Genomic DNA, 20,354 nt, shown 5'->3' on the forward strand with positions numbered 1-20,354 from the left:
TGTTGACCTTCGCAGCGTTGCCTCCCAAGGGCTCTCTCCACAACCCTCCACACCCGGCCTGAGCGCGATTTTCGTTGCAGGTCGACCATATTGTTAGACCCGTTCTCAGACCTTACCAAGGTCTCTGAGAGCGGTCACCTTCTCGAAACCATACTGCCTCTTAGCAGGCAGACCCTCCATTTGAATGCCACCGGCAGCTTCGGACGATTTGTTTCGCCAGCAGAGCCGGTCCCCAGGTGACACCATTCCTCCCGAGGATAATACACGTCTGAACCCGGAGCATGAACTTGGGGGCAAGAGCAAGAAGAAAGGAAAAAGCGGATCAAAGGCCAAGGCTAAAGCGGCGAAAGCAGCGGCCAAGTCCTCACCGGGCGACCTGTAAGTCCGACATTTTCAAGCATTAGTCACTGTACCGCATGAAACAAAGCTAACGAACGGTCAACCTTGTGGTCTACGCTACAGAGAGGAACTCTCACCACCTCTGCTGGCAGAGCCGTCGTCTTGTCCAAATCCTACATTAGAGCCTCCGACTAGTCACAATATTGTGTCACCGGTTCTCGACGCCCTGGACTCTCTGGGAGATTCCCCCGAAAATGATGTCACCTACCGGACGGATACTTGGGCCAAGTCTATCCCTTTCGGCAAAAGCCCACCTAATGACGTGACAGATGGTGAATTTGCTAGCGGATCACCGTTTGGATTCCTCACAAGTCATGATAAAGGCGGGTTCAGCCAGCCTTCATCGGCCTCGCCTTCCAGCAGGACAAGGCCTTTGAGTTATGGACATGGTTACTCTACTAGTAATACGTCCAGGCAACCGTCTGCAGACCGGCACAAGAGCAACCCTGTCAGCAGCCCATTCAACAACCAGATACCCCTGCCCCATTTACCGCAGGCCCACTTTTACGGCGCACCAGATATCGAGTTACCCGTGTCTTTTGCACAAAGTAGGCCGATCAGTGACGGGGGCTACTCTTTTTGTGCCTTTGATACAATTCTGAGCCAGTGGTTCAAGGCGTCTAGGATAGGGAGCAACGTCCTTCTTGTCGGTACAGACGGTGCTCTAGACATTCTTGCCATAGAAGATCAGAAGACTCGTCTGGTGGGCAAGCTGACCGGTCTGAATGGTCGGGTGATCGAGGCCAAGTTGCTGACGAGTACCTCGGCGAATGACCCGAACTCCGCATCCAGACCCCATATTGCTGTCATTACTCATGGACCCTGTTCTGTACCTGATGATGAGGGCCACGCCTCCTCTACCGGGTCCGAAACAAACGAGATCCCAGCTGGTCGACCGTCAATCTCTGGTGGTCGTATCAATAAGGACGAATTAAAATATTACCAAACGCGAGTCGATGTCTATTCTCTGAGAAATGGAGAGCACATTACAACGCTTCTGACGACACCGCCGGTCCAGTGCTTTGGGAATATTCCAGGGATGCCGGTTTTGGCTCCGCCGCCTGTCGGCAACCTGAAGCTTTATGCTAGCGGCAGTTACGTTGTTGTGGCATCCGGGTCGAGTGGAGAAGTCTACACCTACGGCATAGGCAAGTATCAGTGTCTCGGCAAGATTTGGACGAGCATCCAGTCAAAGGAATCTCGACGATACTCGACCTCGTCTAGCTCCACTGATCCGGATGGTTCGCAGCCCGACTCACCTCATGGACCTCCCAACCATGACAACCCGATCATATCTCTCAGAGGAAGGTGGTTGGCTACGGTCCCCCCACCGACCACTTACAGAGCATCCCTTCGTGCAACGGTTCCTGCATCTCTCCTACAGGGAAAGACTATTGGGCTTGAGACTCGTAGCCCGCCGTCCCGACCAGTACTAACATGCGCTACTGACGTCGGCGAGGGTGAGAGTTTCTTTGGCAAAGTCGCCCGAGGCGTGACACAGGAGCTTATGCGTGGTGCTCGCTGGATGGGTGATCAGGGACTGCAGGCTTGGAACAATTACTGGAACAAAGAACAGGCACAAAGCGTTTCATCACGTCGATCTCCCAACCTGATGGATTTCTCACCGCAGGGCTACAACATCTTTCCCCCCACGCACTCTCAGGAAACCCAGACCGCATCCCCTGCTGAGCCGGATCTAGTTTCAGTGACGGACTTACAGAGACTAGAAGAGGGCACTGAGACAAAGAACGCTTTATTCGGTTCCATGACCACATTTCAAGTGCCCAATGGCTGTAGCTTTCTTTCTTTCTCTCCCAATGGCTTGATGTTGCTTACCGTGAGTAAGAAAGGAGACGTCCAGTATGTTTGGGATCTTCTGCAGGCGAAGTATTGCCGGGCAGGGGCTTTACTCTCCGACGACCCCACATCTGCGCAACCGAGCGTGCGGCAGGTCGCGAGGTTTTCGCGGTTGACAGCATCCCGCATTATAGACGTGGTATGGTGTCCTCCGTCTGGCGACAAACTTGCAATCATCACCGGTAAGCCCACGGTGCATGTGTTTGACCTGCCACGATCCGCTTTCCAGTGGCCCCCTTTCCGTCGAGCTAGACCACAGCCTACCAAGGCCCCTACCAATGATCTTCCAGCCGAGGAGCTGTCTGACCGGGCGGCCGCCGCAAATCCCCTGTCAGCAGCCTTCAAAATGGTTGGAGGTAAGACACAGCCCATTCTTGCCGCAGTGAGGGGTCGTGCACCTTCGACTGGTGCGGCCTTCAACTCGATGGGTGGATTCACGATTCCTTCCACTGCTGGTGTTAGTGGCAAGGCCGTTGCCGCTGGTCTGAGCAAATCAATGGGAGCCGCCGCGACCGGCACGGTTAAAACAGTCAATACATTTCGACATGGCGGCGAGCATCGCCTGCATCTGTCCGGGCTCTCCCGTGACCCAGTTGCATCCCGTGTAACCTGGGTAATCAGCAAGGGCATGCCCTTCCTGGGGCTTTTAGATGGGGGGTTCTTCCGCCTATATCGAATCAAGCGCTCGATGTCCGCCAATCGGAATCGGCAGCTGCAGTCAGCCATTGGAGAAAAGGCATTGGAATTTCGACTACCTCCAATTCTGCAGACACCTTGCGGCCCTCTGACCGTTGGGACTCTTGGCGCAGAAACCAATGTCTGGGCTACTCTGGCTTTGCCCTCTTCCACTGCCCGTCCCCCTGCGTCATCGAAGCTCAAGTCTCAGCCCCTCTCGCAGGCGGAAATTGAGACCAACACGCCATATCAGCCTTTCCACACTGATCAGAGGGTAAACCTCTTTGTTTATTCCGAAATGAATGACGCTGAGACATCGGTCCCGACTGGTCAGTGGGTCTTTGGAGGCTCTTTGCCGACGTCCAAGCTCCACGTCCGTCCTTTCAGCTCCCACAGTGAAGACGACGAGGACGACTTGATGCAAGAGAACCACCAGGGCTTCGGTGAGGAAATGGAGAATCTGATCAGCCTCGGGAACAGTACCGGAAACGTCGAAGAAGTGGTAATCACAACCCGTCGGAAGAAGAAATCCACTTCAGCATTGGCCTCGGGCAATGGAGTTGACGATGGATTTTTTGAGGATGACTGTGAAGTCCTGGATTTTGCGCGAGACCGGGTCTGACATCAACAGTGGCCGAACATGATGTTTTGGAGTGGCATCTTCATGATTGGACTAATCTACAATTATCTGGACATTACATTGGAATGGGCGTTGGCGTGCCTGGGATTTTGTTTTCCACTCTTCTCCGCTTTTACTAATGCCCATTGCATATTACCCTAGAGCATTATCGTCCACGCCTGCACCAGAGTCAACGATCTTTTCCTGGCGCGGGGGTAGTGAACAACTTGGATGGCAGGACCGTTGACCAAAGTCCGGAGCTGGATTCAATCATTGCATCCATATGAACGTTTGCTGCTCTTATACCGGCGCCCTGTCTGCTCCTCTCGCGAGGTGACATTGCATTCTGAACTGTGTTTCATACTCAATACTGTACTTCAAATCAGATAGATAAGGATTTTGTTCGGGCACTGACTCTTGTATACGTGTTGCCAGCGGGGATCGACTTTACCTTGAGAAGTTTTTATTTTGTGTTGATACTTTTGAGGTCGATTCATGGAATGACAAACCTTGGTCATCCTTGTACCTGAAGAATGCGGGGGAAGCTCGTGTGGAGAGATGTGTATTCACCAAATCAACCACCCTATGACGAGTGGGAGCAGTCTCACAGCAGTGGAGTCGAGCTGCGTGTAGACCCATTCATGATCGACATGAACTAAGCCGATCCACTACAACTACCTGCCTACCTGCCTGCCTGCCTGCCTGCCTGCCTGCCTGCCTGCCTGCACTTGTGGTCATCGTTCGTCATTTGTGAACTGTTCATACTGTTCACTCGCCTGGTTTGCCTTCTGTGATGAAGTCATGGTGGTATTGGGAGTACAGCACGGCACCTGATTCTTGTGGGGTTAATGGGTTGGCGCTCGACCTCTTTTCAACCCGGGAAACAAGTACCGTAATGATGCCAAGAACAGCATTTATACTGACAAAGGCTATGGCAGGATAGGACAAGCTGCAACACAGATATGATTGTTATACAATAATACTAAATTCTGCTAAGAGAAGCAAGCGCTTGTGGGTAGTATTAGTGACAGACAGTCAAGGTAGTAGTAAGTTATTATGACAACGTCAACAAAGTGTGTGCAAGAGTAGTAGTAGACGAAGCAAAACAAAGGCTGCTGCTGCTGTGTGTGTGTGTGTGTGTGTGTGTGTGTGTGTGTGTGCGTGTGCGCGTGTGAAGTGTGATATCCCATTAGAGTGCAAAATAAAATTAATCATGTTTCCCTTCCTGCCCGCCCTCATTCATTCAATTTCCCATATGTACTAAGACAAAAAAGTTTGTGTGCCGTTGCTGGTTTGAAAAAGCTTCTGTGACATCTCGCTTCCGTTCTGTAAGCGGGAGAGATTTACAGGGCCCAGGCGGCGAGGACGAAGCCCAATAGACCGACCGTGGAGACTCCCATCTTCAACTGAGTGATGGCGGCCGAGTTGGAGGTCTCGCTGGAGGAGGCGCCGGTGCTGGTGGCGGTGCTGGTCGAGTCCGAGGAGCCGGACTCTGAGCAGGGGGGAAAACGTGGGTTAGTGTCATGGGTTCAGGTAATCCGGTGATGCCACTAGGGAAAACAAAAGGGGGATGACTTACTGCTGGAACCAGTGGAGGAGGACTTGCTGCCGCTGCCGGTGGTGGTGGTACCATCGTTGGAGCTGGCGGTGCTGGCGGAGGAGCCGGCGGTAGCAGTAGCGCTGGACCAGAAGTAGCTGCTCACGCAACGGCTCTGGCAGCTGGCGTAGGCGTCGGTGTCGCTGGTGGAGCCGTTACCCTGGGGGCAGGCAGCAACGCAGCTGGTGGTGTCGTTGGCCTGAGAGTCGTTGGGGCAGGGGACATTGTAGCACTTGGCAATGCAGCAGATGTCGCTGGAGGCGCCTGTATAGTGGATTAGAATGGGGTGGTTCTATGGTTTGGTTCTGCAGTCAAGGAAGACGGAAGGATAGTGTGTATGGGTAGATGGGCAAGTAAGGCAATTGAAGAGATGTATCCGTACAGGACTCGGCGCACTTGGCCTGAGCAGACAGACTGGCAGTCGCAGTGGCAGCGCTGGCAGTGGAGGTAGAGTTGGTGTCCTGGGCCACGGCGAGCACCAGAAGGGAGGAGAGAGCGAGAGCGCTGTTGAACTTCATCTTGACAGTAGATGTGATTGATGTAGAGACAGACGTTAGGTTTACTTTTTGAGAGCCCGAAAGAAGCGAGTAACGAGCGAGCGCAAAGTATGGAATAACGAAAGACTGTTGAGGAGGAAGAGAAGGAGAAGAGAAGAAGAGAAAGAGGAGAGAGAGAGAGAGGAAGAAGAAGTAGAAGATAGAAGTACTCCGTTCTCCGTAATTTGTTTGAAAAAGTAGGCAAAAAGGGAAAACAAAACAGTGGCGGGAAATTGAATTTAGTGCCTGTTAAGTCCATTCGATTCATTCACTTGTGAAGTGATTAGCGGGGTTTCAGCCAGTGGTTGGCCTCCTTCACATCCAGTGGCACGACTCTTTTGGCAACAACTTGGTTAAGATGCGCTGTTCGGCCTCCCCCGACTAGCCGACGACCTGACGGACTGGATTCACGGATTCACTGATTCACTGATTCATTGATTGACTGAACTGATTAGTCCTGCGCAGTCCTGCTCAGTCCTGCTCACCCTTACATTAATGGCAATTTCGACGGCCCCATGCTTGCTTCTCCTACCCCTAAGTCTGTCTTTTCGCTTGCCCTTGCTATCTACAATAATCTACAGAGATTCTTCTTTCAAGTGACTGACTGACCTGTTGATACAAAGACTAGAATTCAGTGACGGAGGTGGCCCCTAATCCGCGAACAGATCTAAAAGAAGCCCGGCTCAAAACTCCACTTCAAGTCCACTTTTGTCTCACTCAAAGGAGACAATTTCCCGGTGAAGCGCGAAGGGTGGACAGACCCTTGGAAAATCTGGGGACTCCTCCAGAGTCCAAGCAGTCTAAATGGATCCCAAGGAGGGATCGGCCCCAAAAATAACCCTGGAGTGGCACTACCGTCGCTGTTAGTCTGACTTTAGTCCTCCTTAGTCTCGTTCTGCGTCCACCCATTGCTCAAAGCTCTTATCCGCCTCTTCGCTGGCTACTCCACACCCATGGAGAGAAACTGGGCGCTGATAAGCCCGGCTCTTCGCTTGGCTAATTTGAGCCAGAACAATGAGCTGATTGATTGCTCGTGGCAGTGGCAGTGGCAGTGAGTGAAGGTCATGCGGAAAGGTCTGTCAAGAATCTCTGGAGTGCAGCCTGCAGCCTGCATAGTGCAGAGATCCTAATAATAATCTTACAGTGTAGTCTCCTTACGAGCAACCACAAGACTGCTCACAAAACGAAAGGGCGCTTGCTTGGAATCATCAAGGTGATGGGTGATTAAAGTTCCGTGGCTGCAACACTACGGATCGCTCCTGGTCTCCATTACTCCAAGACCCCCAGATTGATTGGAGCTGCCTTCTCTCATCCCTACAAAATATTGAATCCGGTGTTACACCACAGGATCTTCAGGTGCTGTCTGGCCAACTATCAAATCCTGAATCATTCCGGACATGGCACACCTGCACACATCAGAGTTTCGATCTTCTACTCCTTATGTTTCCCAGTGCGGTGACAGTTGCGAAGTGCTAAAGTACTCCGTACTCCGTACAGAATAACTAGTTAGCTTAGTCTGATTTATTGACTACTACTAAAAGTTGCAAGGCAACTAACTGCCTTGTCCGCCATTCTGGCTCGTGCTTTACTTATATTCTTTATTTTTTTCCTTTTGGTTGTTTTGGTGAGCACGCTAAATAGATAGCCCACCCAAATTTGGCTCTCTTGATTCAATGTGGCCCAGAACATCAATGTTGGATTGCGAAGACTTGATGGAAGTTTCTAGCACTCAGTCGATAACTAACCTATTGTAAAAACCATCTATCCCACTCGTGGTCATTGCTTGTGGCCGAGGAGACTCTCACTGTGCGCCTGACGAAGTTCCACAACATGAGTGGGGTGTATATGCGACTTCGGTCAATTGAATTTGACTTTGTTGACAGTCCAGAAGCACAATAGCCAGAGCACTTCACAAGTGGTATCTAGACACCCTTTGCCTTGGAACAAAATGGGGGTTTGTCTTCGTAGCTGAGTCTTTCCACTGAGTCGAAGCTGAGCGGAGGACGAGCGGTTATGCCAAATCAGGAAATCATGAACATTTCATGACTAAGCCAACATGTGATTGCGAGCCGACGCGTCGCGTTATGAACATGGCCAGCTCAAACCTGCAGCAGCTTTGATCCCAACGAACCACGTTGGGTTCGACATGTCTGACCTGGAAGGGGACTCTTCCGACTATTTTGATGATGATCTCGGAGATTTCGTTGTTGACGATGACTCTGATGCCGCCGCCACGCCAACAGAACGGGATTCTCCCAGGCCGGCCAAACGCCGTCGCCTGGAAGCCAACAAGCAGAACCTATCACTGCGAAAGAATCAATATGACCGACGTGACACGCGAGAGGCTTTGCCTGACTCTGGCGAAGACGAGGACGAGGAGCTGCAGTCTCCAGTCCGAGCATCACATTACTTTCGCGATTCTGAGGAGCCGGAGGCGCATTCCAAGTATAAACTGTTCGTGCCAAAGAACAGAAATGTCCAGGAGAACATCTTCGTCACCCAACTCACGCAGCCTCAATCACCTCCAGAAATGATTCGAGGCCCGCGATGGAAGAAGCCAGACCCAGAGTTACCACCCCCAACGAACGTTCCGGCAACATACGCAGTCAACGGAAGAGGCGGCGGTGATGGGACACATGATGAACTTGAAGACGATGACGCCTTGAAGGCGGCCATTGAGGCCTCGTTGCAATCGTTCGAAGAAGAAAGCTCTAAAATGTCCCACAAGACAGCTTCCAATCACCTGAAGCCTCCATCGGTGGATCGCTCCTCAAGTGAACAAACAGGCGATGCCATGGATATTCCTGCAGAATTCCTAGACGACATACCGGACGATGCTTTTGACTCCGATCTATCCTTGTCTCCTCCTCCCCCAGCTCATGGTCGACCGGTATCAGGCACTTTTACGCAGAGTGTAAATCGTCCACTGGGTGTTCGGCAGACCACTTTATTTGACATGGCAGTCCGAAGTCCAGCAAGCCAGCCCCCGCGTGGCGAGCAGTTCATTTCACCACCCGAAAAAGTCGAGCCCCCGACGCAACATAAATTGAATCAGGAAGCTCTAGATACATGGGTCTATCCCACCAATCTGGGGAAAACCAGAGATTACCAGTTCAACATCGCCCAGAAAGGATTATTCCACAACCTACTCGTTGCGCTGCCCACTGGTCTAGGTAAAACCTTCATTGCAGCCACCATTATGTTGAACTGGCTACGATGGACCAAAGACGCTCAGATCGTATTTGTCGCTCCTACGAAGCCGCTAGTCGCTCAACAGATAGACGCATGCTTTCAAATTGCAGGAGTTCCACGATCCCAGACCACAATGCTCACCGGCGAAGCTGCCCCTGGCGTCAGAGCTGAGGAATGGAAGGCTAAACGCGTGTTCTTCATGACCCCTCAGACCTTAGTCAACGATCTCAAGACCGGGATTGCAGATCCTAAGCGCATCGTTTTGCTTGTTGTAGACGAGGCGCATCGCGCCACAGGAGGGTATGCCTACGTGGAAGTTGTTAAATTCCTTCGACGTTACAATCAAAGTTTCCGTGTCCTCGCTTTAACTGCAACGCCTGGCTCCACGGTGGAGGCCGTCCAGGCAGTAATTGATGGGCTGGACATTTCCCGAGTTGAGATCCGCACGGAACAATCCCTTGATATCCGGGAATATGTTCATGCAAAGGACATAGAAGTTCAGACTTTCCGGAATTCCGAGGAAATGGTTCTGTGCATGGATTTATTAACGAAGACTCTCCAACCTTTAGTTGACCAGCTTCGGAGTCTCAATGCGTACTGGGGCCGTGATCCTATGGGACTTACTGCATTCGGATTGACAAAAGCCAGACAGCAGTGGATGATGTCAGACGTTGGTCGGAATGCACATTTCGGGTTAAAGGGCAAAGTAAATGCTATCTTTACCGTGCTTGCCAGTCTTGCCCATGGGATTGACCTCTTGAAATATCACGGAATCACTCCGTTCTACCGTCATCTTGCACATTTCCAGTCCAACACTGATGGGCAGAAGGGTGGCAAATACCAACGACAAGTTGTTCAAGATGAAAGTTTTAAGAAACTTATGAACCATTTGCAGCCGTGGACTAAGAACCCAGAATTCATTGGCCATCCCAAGCTAGAGTACTTAAAGCAGGTTGTCTTGAACCATTTCATGGACGCGGGCGAAGGTGCGGGTACAGGCGAGGACCAGGCGAAACCAGCAACCAGAGTCATGATCTTCGTGCATTTCCGGGACAGCGCCGAAGAGGTGACGCGAGTCCTCAAAAGGTACGAGCCGATGATCCGGCCCCATGTTTTTGTCGGACAGAGTAGCGCCAAGGGCTCAGAAGGAATGAACCAGAAAACTCAACTCGATATTGTTCAGAAGTTCAAGAGCGGTACTTACAACACGATCGTCGCAACTTCGATAGGGGAGGAGGGTTTGGATATCGGCGAAGTCGACCTGATCGTCTGTTACGACTCGTCCGCGTCACCCATTCGCATGCTTCAACGCATGGGACGTACGGGTCGCAAACGAGCGGGTAACATTGTGTTGCTTCTCATGCAAGGCAAGGAGGAAGAGTCCTATGTCAAAGCCAAGGACAATTATGAGAAGATGCAACAGATGATTGCTAGCGGCACCCGATTTACTTTTCATGAAGACCAGTCCCCTCGTATCCTTCCGTCTGGGATCCGGCCTGTAGCTGATAAACGGGCGATTGAGATACCCGAGGAGAATACTGTGCGAGAGCTGCCTGAGCCCAAGCGAAAAGGCCGACCTCCAAAGAGGCCACCCAAGAAATTCCACATGCCGGATAATGTGGAAACAGGCTTCACGAAAGCGTCCAGCTTGGCTGAAGGCGGCAAGCGTAGGGAGGCAAAGAAAAGTAAGGCTCGCACGCCGACTCCGGAGCCCGTTGATCTCCCGGCGCTCGAAGATGTCCTGCTTACTCCAGCGCAGCAAAACGAGCTTGATGTTCATTACGGCAAGGCAGGACAGTCCGATGCACCGTCGATCTGCAATCCTCGAACTGACGCATTCCCTCGCCTTCAGCTCGCTCCTCGGCCTACTAAAGCAGTACAACATGGGTCTCTGACTCGCCGCATGATTGGGACTCTGCAGAAAATGGATCAGATTTCCGCGGACTGTGAGCAGCAATATAGGCGTGTCTTGGCGCTGAGTCCAGACAAGTATGAGGATATTCCAGGCACCACCGGCGACATGAGCAGCCGTGATTGTGGTGCCAGGCGCACCCAGCGCACAGTATCAGATTTCGTTCTCCCCGTGAAACGCAAGTCAAATGGGGAAGGGGATGGCACAGATAAAATGCCGAGGAATTCGAAGATACAGCCCTCGGCTGTAGAGACAGCAACAGACGATTCATTATTCTGTTCACAAATGACGGAGGACATGGGTGAAAACTTCCCTGACATGTCCACTCTTTTGGACAGAAGCGTTGAGAAAAAGCGGCGGAGCCGCCAATTCGTCATGAGCGATGATAGCGACGGTTGATGGTGGACTTTTCTATTTGGTTAAGTGTCCGTTCACACTGCATGTTGCTTTTCGGCAGGATATACCCTTCGATTGGTAGAAAAGGTTGGCTTACTTTTTTTCTTTTTGGGCATCCGTTGTATGACCCTGCAATGAACTCTCATAGTGGGCCATGAAGAGCTCACTCAGCGTGAAGAATACCATACTGCCTGGCTCGACCATGAACTTGATGACTGCTTCAGCCTGCATAATGGGATGTCCTATAGCAGTTTGTGCCCTTCCAATATACCATGTCCAGCCGAGCGGGCTTCCGCACGAATTGATTATTGAAGAGAGTTCACAGCATCATAACTTGGAAGCCACAGAAAGTCTCAGTGAAGCTGGTTGGTCTAGTCTGGATCTCTAGGTCACCAAGTTCGAGGTCATTACGTGCACATGAAACCGTCTTATTAAGATTTGCAAGCACTGAGAACTGCAGTATCTACCAGGCGAGAAGTGATGAGCGGCATTCCATACGGCTACCTAATATGCCTTCGGTGGTGGTATCAATGGAAATAGCCTCGGTGCGATACTCTAGCGTAGCTTAGGAGTCGTCAACACACTGCTCTAGACACATCACTTAGACCTGAGTATGTATTGAATAGACACAGATGGTTACTCGAGGAATCATACTTGATCGCTTTCCATTTGCCTATCTTCGCCTTAATCACTTCTGTAATGTTATCCCGCTTGCTATCATTGAAGAGCCAAAAAAGACAGATATCTCTCTAACAGCAAGGCATATTTCTGTAATGACTTGAAATAGCTTTCCATAAAGCCAGGACCTTTTCTTATTGTAGCAAAGCTTGGTTGAGGCTCTTTTCAAGCATGGACAAGGCAAATCAAAGTATATACTTACTGGAGTGATAAGGGGGAGGCCTCAATGGACCCGCTTTCTCCAACCAGCCGCGCTACACCGCTTACAGTAATCCACCGTCACTCCGTCCGGTCTCTCCCCCCCCCCGGGGGCTTGAGAGGTAACTAGGAAGTAAACAGCAACCTAAACACTACAGGATTGATTCCAACAAACCCGTCACAATCATGGCTGACGCACAATATGATAGTGCGCTGTAAGTTTGTCTTAGCTGAACCCTTCTTTCAACACTTCACCTTCCTCCAACTCCTCCAAGCAAGCTCCCCTCTCTGTCCGCATCGGCCAAGGTCAACCCCTCGCCTTGCAACCCCGCTTGCAGCATCCCGCTGACCACCAACATCGTGCTGCTCTCAGGGACCTGCTCCGGCGCCTCAACCCCCGCGACACCAAGCAGAACTTGCAGGCGATCACCACCATCGTCCCTGACCTGACCGAAGATCTCTTATCGTCCGTTGATCAGCCCCTGGAGGTCCGCCGCTGCCCCAAGACCAACCGGGATTACTTGCTCTGCGACTACAACCGGGATGGTGACAGCTACCGGTCACCCTGGAGCAACGAATTCGACCCCCCTCTCGATGACGGAACGGTACCAAGTGACCGGGTGAGAAAGCTCGAGGTTGCTGCCAACGAGGCCTTCGATGTCTACCGGGAGTTATACTACGAGGGCGGCGTGGGAAGCGTCTACTTTTGGGACTTGGACGATGGGTTTGCGGGCGTGATTCTTCTCAAGAAAGGTGCGTCAGCTTCTATCTCCTATACTGAAAGAACGGAGAACTTGTGGAGCTTGGTTACAGGAAGGTGGACAAAATGATGGTTGGCCTCGTTGCTAACGCGATGTGGTACGGTAATAGGAGTCACCCCTGGTGCGAAGAGCTCGGGAGAGTGGGACAGCATCCACGTCTTCGAGGCTACTGACAGAGCTCGCATGTCCCACTACAAATTGACCAGCACGGTCATCCTCCACCTGGCGAACGAGTCCGAGGCTCTGGGTGAGATGGACCTCAGCGGTAACATGACCCGCCAGGTCGAGGTCGATCTGCCCGTTGAGTCGGATGCAAGCCACGTTGCAAACGTCGGCCGGCTTGTGGAGGATATGGAGTTGAAGATGAGAAACCTGCTGCGTATGTGTTTCAATTTCTCTGCACCCAGACGCAAGCGCGTACAGCACTGGACGAAGACTAACGTGAAGACTCTTGCAGAGGAGGTATACTTTGGCAAGGCCAAGGATGTTGTCGGTGAACTGCGCAGTGAGTTCTCCTGCTGCGGAAATGCATGGTACCATAATACTGACGTGTTGCAGGTCTTTCGTCCTTGACAGAGGCGAACAAGGAGCGGGCTAATCACGCCGAGATGATCAGATCCATGCAGCGGTAGCCACATTCATTGCTTGGAGTTGTAAAAACAAGCGGATGTTGTACCTGTCAACATCATCTAGACGTTCGTCTTTCTATCCTGCGAGTTTGCCATTCACTTAATTATATGTAGTTTTGAGGTTCCTGGGGATCCGATCACAGTTTGACTCTGGCACTTTTATTGTAGAGATCTCACCTGAGCCCAACAATGGCTCAAAGCTTCGTCGTGCGGAATCAACACAATTGTATAAATAAGCTTGGGTATCATAAGACTCGTACTTTTAACAAACCATTGCCCACGCAAATGGTTGTTGCGATCCTCCAATCGTCGACACCCGAATGCAGAAGTCGATAGCATCTGCTCAAAAGCATGCGTGTGCCTCATTCAGACCATCGTTCATCAGTCCATCTCCATGTCGTCCTGCCCACCCTCCGTTTTCGACTCATGTCTAGCGGTTGCCGACGAAGGCCCATGCCGAGCGAGCTGCTCGACAAACTCCCTTGCCGCGGCCCACAGCTCTGCCTCTTTATCCTTCCCAACCGTGTCCTTCCGACTGTTGAGCCAGCTCACATCCAGCGGGTTTGACGATGCGGCCGCCGCTGCCGCACCAGCCCCAGCTAACTCGCCTGTGCGGGAGTTCGTTGCGGTCGCGGCCGTCTCCGGCGCGAGAATCCCGGCCTCCTCGAGGGCGTACACCTGTCGTCGCAGTCGAACATCAATGGACGAGAGAAGCGCAAAGTACTGCGATGTGGCCTCTTTGAAGCGTGTTTTGTGGGCGGCTAAGGAGTTGTTCTCAGCAGGAGAGTCGGTGGTTCGGGCGTTGGTAAGGGCTTGGATAGCGAGACCGGCGGAGTGAATCAATTGAGCGACATCCTTAACACAATTCCAATTAGTACATAGTCTCAGATGGTATTGCAGTGCGACTAGTGAGTAGTTCGACTTTCATCTTCGAGCACGTTGTCGCAGCTCTCACTTCTCCAGAGGGTAGGTAGCTTACCTTGTCGATCTCATTAAGCTGCCGAATGCGATCGGCGGAAGTGAAGACTTGGTCTGGAGACCTAGAATTGTTGCCAGACTCGGCCATGATGCTCTGGACAGTGTCAGACACGGGTTGAATTGCAGCAATATGCCAGTGTTTGCTCTTTGATGACGATAGGTGCATAAACGGGGCTCCTGTGCATCTATCCATGATTGAGCATAGCATATCATCACGTGATGGAACCAGGGGCCAGTCACACGCTAGTCCACAAAAGGGATAGTGTCCTTAAGCTGCGGACTTCGCAAAACCTCCGGATTGAATCGCATCCCGAACTGCTTTCCCTCCCCGTCCGCGTGTCGGTCTCTTCCTCTCTCTTTGCTAGTCTCTTCTGAGCGCCGTCGCATCTTTCGCTTTAGTGAACTGGACAAGTCCTTTGCTCGGCATATAGGAGCTTTCCCCCCCCACCGTTGAATCATCCCTGTCAAATTATCCAGCAGCCATGTCTGCGCCAGGCGGGGCCCCGAGCCCAGCTCCCCGAAGTGGAAGTATGGGGCCCGGTCCAGGTGGGATGTCGATGCCTCCTCAACAACCCATGACCAACACCGGCCCTGTGACGCCTGGCCCCCCTGCTCCGCCGCCGCCGCCGCCGGGGGGTCCAATGTCGCAGCAAAATCTCAATCAAATAGTATGTATTCGTCTCTCGTTTCTGGGTCTGTTGTGTTCTGTGCCGCGGAAGGTGGTTCTTGCGGAGATGGGCGTGTTGTGCGGGTTCAGGCATGTTGTCGTGCATTCACTTGGCAGATGTCGCAGTGAAGGTGCCGTGAAGGTGCTTCAGATTGCCTTACCGTCCACCGGCCGCTTTCGCTATTAACAAAGAGAGACAAGCTAGAGAAGCTGTTAAACATGTGAATCTGGTTATCCTTTGGGCTTCGAGTGTTGCTGGGTATCATCGCTTCTTCAACTAGGAACGCACCTGCTGTGATATCTACACTTGTTGATATCAACCAAAGTTTCATGATCGGTGCTTCGTCAAATACTGACACAAATGTCTAAAAACCAGGTCATTGACTATTTGGCCAAGAAAGGCTATAGTCGCACAGAGGCTATGCTGCGCATAGAATCGGCGCATCAAGAGATTGATGGCCGCCCGCCTATGCCCCCTCTTGGCGAAGATGCGCGTCCTAAGTACCGGCTCGGCTTCGGTAAGTTCGTCCTACTCTTGTTTCTCATTTGTCTAATGCTGTTATAGATCTGCTCAAGGTCTGGGTTGAAGATAACTTGGATCTGTACAAGGTATGCCCTTCGTACTAAGGCCTGCAGATGAATAAATGCTTAGAAACCCTCGACAGCCTGAACTCAGACGTGTGCTGTGGCCGCTCTTTGTCTACACCTTCATCAACATGGTGTCCTCGTTTAAGCCCCAAGAGGCGAAACAATTCTTCGACATGAACAAGAACCTCTTCTTGCCGGAGCACACAGAAGATGTTCGCGCTTTGGAGCCAATCAGTCTCCCAGAACATGTTCAGGACAACGCTACTGCCAAGCTCTATAGAACTAACAAGTACCGCTTGGTCTTGAGTAACCCGGCATTCTCAAACCTGATGCAATTCTTGGAGAGCAAGCAGAAGGAGGGTGGGTCTGATATGACTGCCATCCTGAGCAGTTACTGTACCATTATCACAAAAGAGCGCACTTCGGACGACCGATTTAGTTTCGCCGCGATGCTTGGCCAAAGTGATGGCACCCAGACCTTTCCCAGCGAAGATGAGGGTATTCCTGGTCACCACCCCGGGTCTGCTTACACCGGAGATAACCCGAACATGGCCGGAACCTTGCCTAGACTGAAGCTTGGAAAATTACCACTTGAGTCGACCCTGGAGACTGATGTACGCGGCGAGCTCGCGGACGAAGACTTCAAGCATCCTCCTGGCCCGGGCCAAAACACTTTGATCCAAGAGTTTGAGCAGATGATCAAGAAAGAGGATGACGAAGAGGCGCCTACTCGCGCTGATATTCCCTATCCCCCATCAACCGCTCGAGATGTCGCGATCGAAGTTCAAAGGGTCAAAGAGAACCGCGACAGGTTTAGGATCGAAGGTAGAACCGGTGGTGTTGGGCCGGCCGTTAGTGTATGCATGTTCACATTCCATAATACCTACGATGGGTGAGTAGTACCTACCTTCGTGCTTGTCATGATGTCCCGCGACTGACTATATACAGCGTCAACTGCCTGGACTTCTCCGATGACCTTATGCTCGTTGCGGCTGGTATGCAGGAATCTTATATTCGGGTCTGGAGCATGGATGGGAAGAAAATCCAGTCAACGTACGACAATGTGGATGATGCGCCCTCAAATTCTCGTCGCCTGATAGGGCATGCTGGACCTGTCTACTCTGTAGCATTCGCGCCTTCTATTACGCGTGCCGACAATGCCATTGCGCCGACTAATGCCCGTTGGTTGCTCTCTTCATCAGCCGATCGAACCATCCGTCTCTGGTCCCTGGATCTGTGGCAATGCATGGTAGTTTACAAGGGCCACGATCAGCCCGTTTGGGATTTGCAGTGGGGCCCATTCGGTCACTACTTCGTGTCTGGTGGCCATGACAAGACCGCTCGTCTCTGGGTCACCGACCACATCCGTCAACAACGTATCTTCGTCGGACACGACCAGGATGTCGACTGCGTCTGCTTTCACCCCAACTCGGCGTATATCTTCACCGGTAGCTCCGATCACACCGTGCGCATGTGGGCCGTGACTACAGGAAATGCCGTCCGTATGTTCACTGGCCACACAGGAAACATTACAGCTCTGTCTTGTAGCCGTGATGGAAAGCTCCTCGCATCGGCCGATGACCACGGGTCAATCCTTCTTTGGGACCTGGCCCCAGGACGACTTCTCAAGCGCATGCGCGGTCATGGCAAGGGTGGCATCTGGTCCCTCAGCTGGAGCGTCGAATCGAATATTCTAGTCTCTGGCGGTGCTGACGGTACCGTCCGTGTCTGGGACGTGGCTGGTCCTGCACAGGATCCGTCTCAGGGTCGGGTTGTCGGTGAGGGCGGCGCAGGAACCAAGGTCGACGGCGGCAATCCCCCTGCAGCCAGCACACAAGCCTCCAGCTCCGTCGGACCTGGCATTGGAAGCAAGAAGAAGGGCAAGGATGTGGTCGTAACGCCTGACCAGATCAGCGCGTTCCCGACCAAGAAAAGTCCAGTATACAAGGTCAAGTTCACCAATATGAATTTGATCATGGCTGGAGGTGCTTATCTTCCTTGAAAGGGGTCGACGGAGGAGAAGGGTTATGTGAATTGCATGCACAGTGGCGCCAGATACCCGTTTCTCTTTTTCTTTTATCTTTTTTTATTTCAATTTTATCACCTCAATCTGCTTTTCTGTCGAAACATCTTGTTTCCTCCCTGATTGCATTGCCGCATGTATTCGTTAATGATTTGGCTGAATGATTTGGCGGCGTCCTGGATGGAAAATGCAAATGGAATGGCCAGCGGGCTTTTGGTGTTTATTTGGCAGGCAGCATTTTGTTTCAATGTTGGAGCGGGAGCCTCTGTGAAGAAACCAGAACACAACAACACAGATCTCGTTATAATCTGTACACTTTTATTTCTTCATACCTGAATTTGCACCTATACACAGATAAACCCTCTCAACAAAACATACAAGACATACAATCTAGTCGTATATACCTTCTAAACCCTCCTGAAGGCCCCAGCTCCGGAGCCTAGCCCAGCGCCGTTTCCTTTGTTCATGGCCGCCTGAGCCTGCATGTCCGCCACCTTGGGCGGCAGCACCAACGCACTTCGGTCATTCCTCTTGTAGAAGTCCACCAGGATCTGCGCCGTCTTGGCTGGCTGGTCCTCCTGAATGAAATGGCCCGCTTCCGGTAGAACCTGTAATTGGTATTTGCCTAAAAGGTTCATCCATTTGATCAATGTTAGCTCTCTTTTCTCCTCGAGCCCCAAACCTCCTTCTGCTGGAAGTTCACATCACCGCAAGAAAGGTACGAGTTACTATGGGAATAATCTGGGCTGGGGGGGTCACTCGTTCGTACCTTGCATCTGCCCGATCATCAACTCCTTATCGAGTCGATCCGTCCCCGCCAGCAGGAGTAGTTTGCCGCCGCGCGCATCGAGGAACTTCCGACTCAGGCCGATGAACCAGTTCTCCCAGAAGGGCTTGGTCTCGGACAGGTTGGTGCGCCAGACCCAGGGTTTGGTGGGGTCTGTCGGGGTGGGTTGTTCGTAGAGAAGGGAGGGGACGGAGATGCGGGCGGAGGTTTTGTTGCGGATTGTGCGCGAGCGGGTGCTTTTTGGTTCCAGGCATTTGAGATTAGAAGACTATTTCGTAAGGCGCGAAGCGCTTTGGGAGGGGGTGGTGGTTGACTTACTGCCATTCTATGCCGGATGCTATGGAAGGGAAGCGGGAGGGACGAGTTAAGAGGTATGTTTCCATGCTTTGGAGGGCGTCCATCGCGGATCCTGTTTTTGAGAGTGGTCAGATTTATTGGGTTTCCTCTTAATTTCAGAGTAACAGTGGGAGGTAGCGGTGGTGCAGAAGAGAATTCCGGGGGAAGAGTCCGAGTAGGGGTCTGTGGTTGCGAAGGACGAACCTTCAACAACATCTAGAACGGCATAGGCCAGTACTTTGGATCCTAGGTCGCCGGTCTTTGCGACGTCCGTTATCACGGCACCGCCTAGGCTGTGCCCGACGAGGATCAGGTCTGGAAGACTGTCCCAGCCCATCTTGCGCTGGGTTTCGCGGACGACGAAGACGAGATCCCCGTTGAGGGTTTCCAGGCTGAGATCGAGAGCGGGTGAGCCTCCATCTTCTTGAGGGGCCCTGTCGTCCCCTTCGTCGTTGGCGGTGGAGGCTGTCGTCACTACCGTGCCGCCGTGGTGACGAGCATCGAGCGATAGGATGCCTGCGTTGGGGAGGAGCTTGCGGATCTCCTCGGCGCACGCGGCGAACGAAAGGCCTGAGGAGCCGGCGCCGTGGTGCATCACGAAGAGCGGACTACCGGAGTCGGCGGGGGGCGTGAGGTATACATGGTGGGTGATGCGCGTGTTAGTGCTGGAGTCGACCTGAGTGAGATGCAGGTCTTGAGTGAAGAACTCGGTCCAGCTTAAGCTTGTTTGGGGGGATCTAAAGAGGCATTTAGATGGTTGTTAAGAAGCACTGGCTGGTGACTGGACGATATCCTTACCCGCGACTACCATTTGGTCTGGCGAATAGATTGCGACTGGCCGAAGGAATTATCGTGCCAGTGGACGAAGCGGAGGAGTAGTCCTCATCGTGACTGGACTCTCCCTGCTCCTCGTTGAGGGGGTACATAGAAGCAGACGGAGTCGCGGACAGGTCGTGGGGGGGTAGCTGGTGCGAGAGCTTGGCCAATTTATATTTGGCGAAGGATTTCTGCAGCTCGCTCATGAATGTGATTGGCCTTCTGCTTTCTGACAGGGGAAGATACTGCCACTGGCAGAGTTGTTGTTAGGTTCGATCAACACACAGACAATGGGGTGGGTCATGCGGTGGTGCGGTGTAGTTTGGATTGTGGGTATTTGGTGGCCCGCCGAGGAAAGACAGTCCTCGATGATGCAGGGTGGGCGCAGGCTGACAATTATCTCGATTGATTGTTCGACAAACAAGCAATGCACTCTATCGATTAATCCCAAATCGTGTTGCATAGATTTTCCCTGTTTGTTGCATGATCAGATAGGCCGATAGCAGTGGGGACTCACACGCCGCACGCACCGGTCACTAATGCCGCTTTGGATGGTGGATCTGGTTCCAAGCTTCTACTCGTACTCCGTATGACCAGATAAGATCTCGGTTGGATTAATACTATGTAGATCGTGTGGCAAACACTTGATCCGATCTGATTTTGTACTCATATGTGGGGGAATCAACAGCCCGCCGACTGAGTAAAAATGA

The 20,354-nt window shown here is 52.1% G+C and overlaps 7 protein-coding genes across 7 annotated transcripts; 4 read left to right on the forward strand and 3 right to left on the reverse strand.

Moving 5' to 3' along the window:
* Positions 1-53: 53 nt before the first annotated feature.
* On the forward strand, positions 54-3,989 carry ASPACDRAFT_77986 (uncharacterized protein). The gene is made up of 2 exons (XM_020205084.1): positions 54-378; positions 463-3,989. Exons 1-2 carry the CDS (start codon positions 185-187, stop codon positions 3,551-3,553), a joined length of 3,285 nt encoding a protein of 1,094 aa, XP_020057428.1. The 5' UTR covers positions 54-184; the 3' UTR covers positions 3,554-3,989.
* A 572-nt stretch (positions 3,990-4,561) lies between these two features.
* Positions 4,562-5,829, reverse strand: ASPACDRAFT_1887779 (uncharacterized protein). Its single transcript, XM_020198470.1, has 3 exons — positions 5,530-5,829; positions 5,130-5,411; positions 4,562-5,042 (listed from the first exon to the last, which is right to left on the reverse strand). Exons 1-3 carry the CDS (start codon positions 5,663-5,665, stop codon positions 4,894-4,896), a joined length of 567 nt encoding a protein of 188 aa, XP_020057429.1. The 5' UTR covers positions 5,666-5,829; the 3' UTR covers positions 4,562-4,893.
* Positions 5,830-7,829: 2,000 nt separating this feature from the next.
* On the forward strand, positions 7,830-11,186 carry mph1 (3'-5' DNA helicase; the record flags this gene model as incomplete). Its single annotated transcript, XM_020203498.1, has 1 exon — positions 7,830-11,186. One exon carries the CDS (start codon positions 7,830-7,832, stop codon positions 11,184-11,186), a length of 3,357 nt encoding a protein of 1,118 aa, XP_020057430.1.
* A 1,059-nt stretch (positions 11,187-12,245) lies between these two features.
* Positions 12,246-13,621, forward strand: cap2 (F-actin-capping protein subunit beta; the record flags this gene model as incomplete). Its single annotated transcript, XM_020197446.1, has 5 exons — positions 12,246-12,274; positions 12,433-12,812; positions 12,930-13,199; positions 13,278-13,325; positions 13,379-13,621. 5 exons carry the CDS (start codon positions 12,246-12,248, stop codon positions 13,450-13,452), a joined length of 801 nt encoding a protein of 266 aa, XP_020057431.1. The 3' UTR covers positions 13,453-13,621.
* A 209-nt stretch (positions 13,622-13,830) lies between these two features.
* Positions 13,831-14,515, reverse strand: ASPACDRAFT_59884 (mediator of RNA polymerase II transcription subunit 11; the record flags this gene model as incomplete). The annotated part of the gene is made up of 2 exons (XM_020203499.1): positions 13,831-14,304; positions 14,429-14,515. 2 exons carry the CDS (start codon positions 14,513-14,515, stop codon positions 13,831-13,833), a joined length of 561 nt encoding a protein of 186 aa, XP_020057432.1.
* A 394-nt stretch (positions 14,516-14,909) lies between these two features.
* ASPACDRAFT_42595 (putative transcription initiation factor TFIID subunit) lies at positions 14,910-17,684 on the forward strand (the record flags this gene model as incomplete). Its single annotated transcript, XM_020201122.1, has 5 exons — positions 14,910-15,095; positions 15,471-15,612; positions 15,660-15,703; positions 15,760-16,574; positions 16,631-17,684. The coding sequence occupies 5 exons, from the start codon at positions 14,910-14,912 to the stop codon at positions 17,682-17,684; spliced, it is 2,241 nt and encodes a 746-aa protein (XP_020057433.1).
* A 428-nt stretch (positions 17,685-18,112) lies between these two features.
* Positions 18,113-19,850, reverse strand: ppe1 (putative ribosomal protein/carboxylic ester hydrolase (Ppe1); the record flags this gene model as incomplete). The annotated part of the gene is made up of 6 exons (XM_020199506.1): positions 18,113-18,330; positions 18,475-18,728; positions 18,811-18,901; positions 19,033-19,565; positions 19,627-19,719; positions 19,765-19,850. 6 exons carry the CDS (start codon positions 19,848-19,850, stop codon positions 18,113-18,115), a joined length of 1,275 nt encoding a protein of 424 aa, XP_020057434.1.
* Positions 19,851-20,354: the final 504 nt, after the last annotated feature.

Source organism: Aspergillus aculeatus (assembly GCF_001890905.1).
Source record: "Aspergillus aculeatus ATCC 16872 unplaced genomic scaffold ASPACscaffold_6, whole genome shotgun sequence".
NCBI lineage: Eukaryota > Fungi > Ascomycota > Eurotiomycetes > Eurotiales > Aspergillaceae > Aspergillus > Aspergillus aculeatus.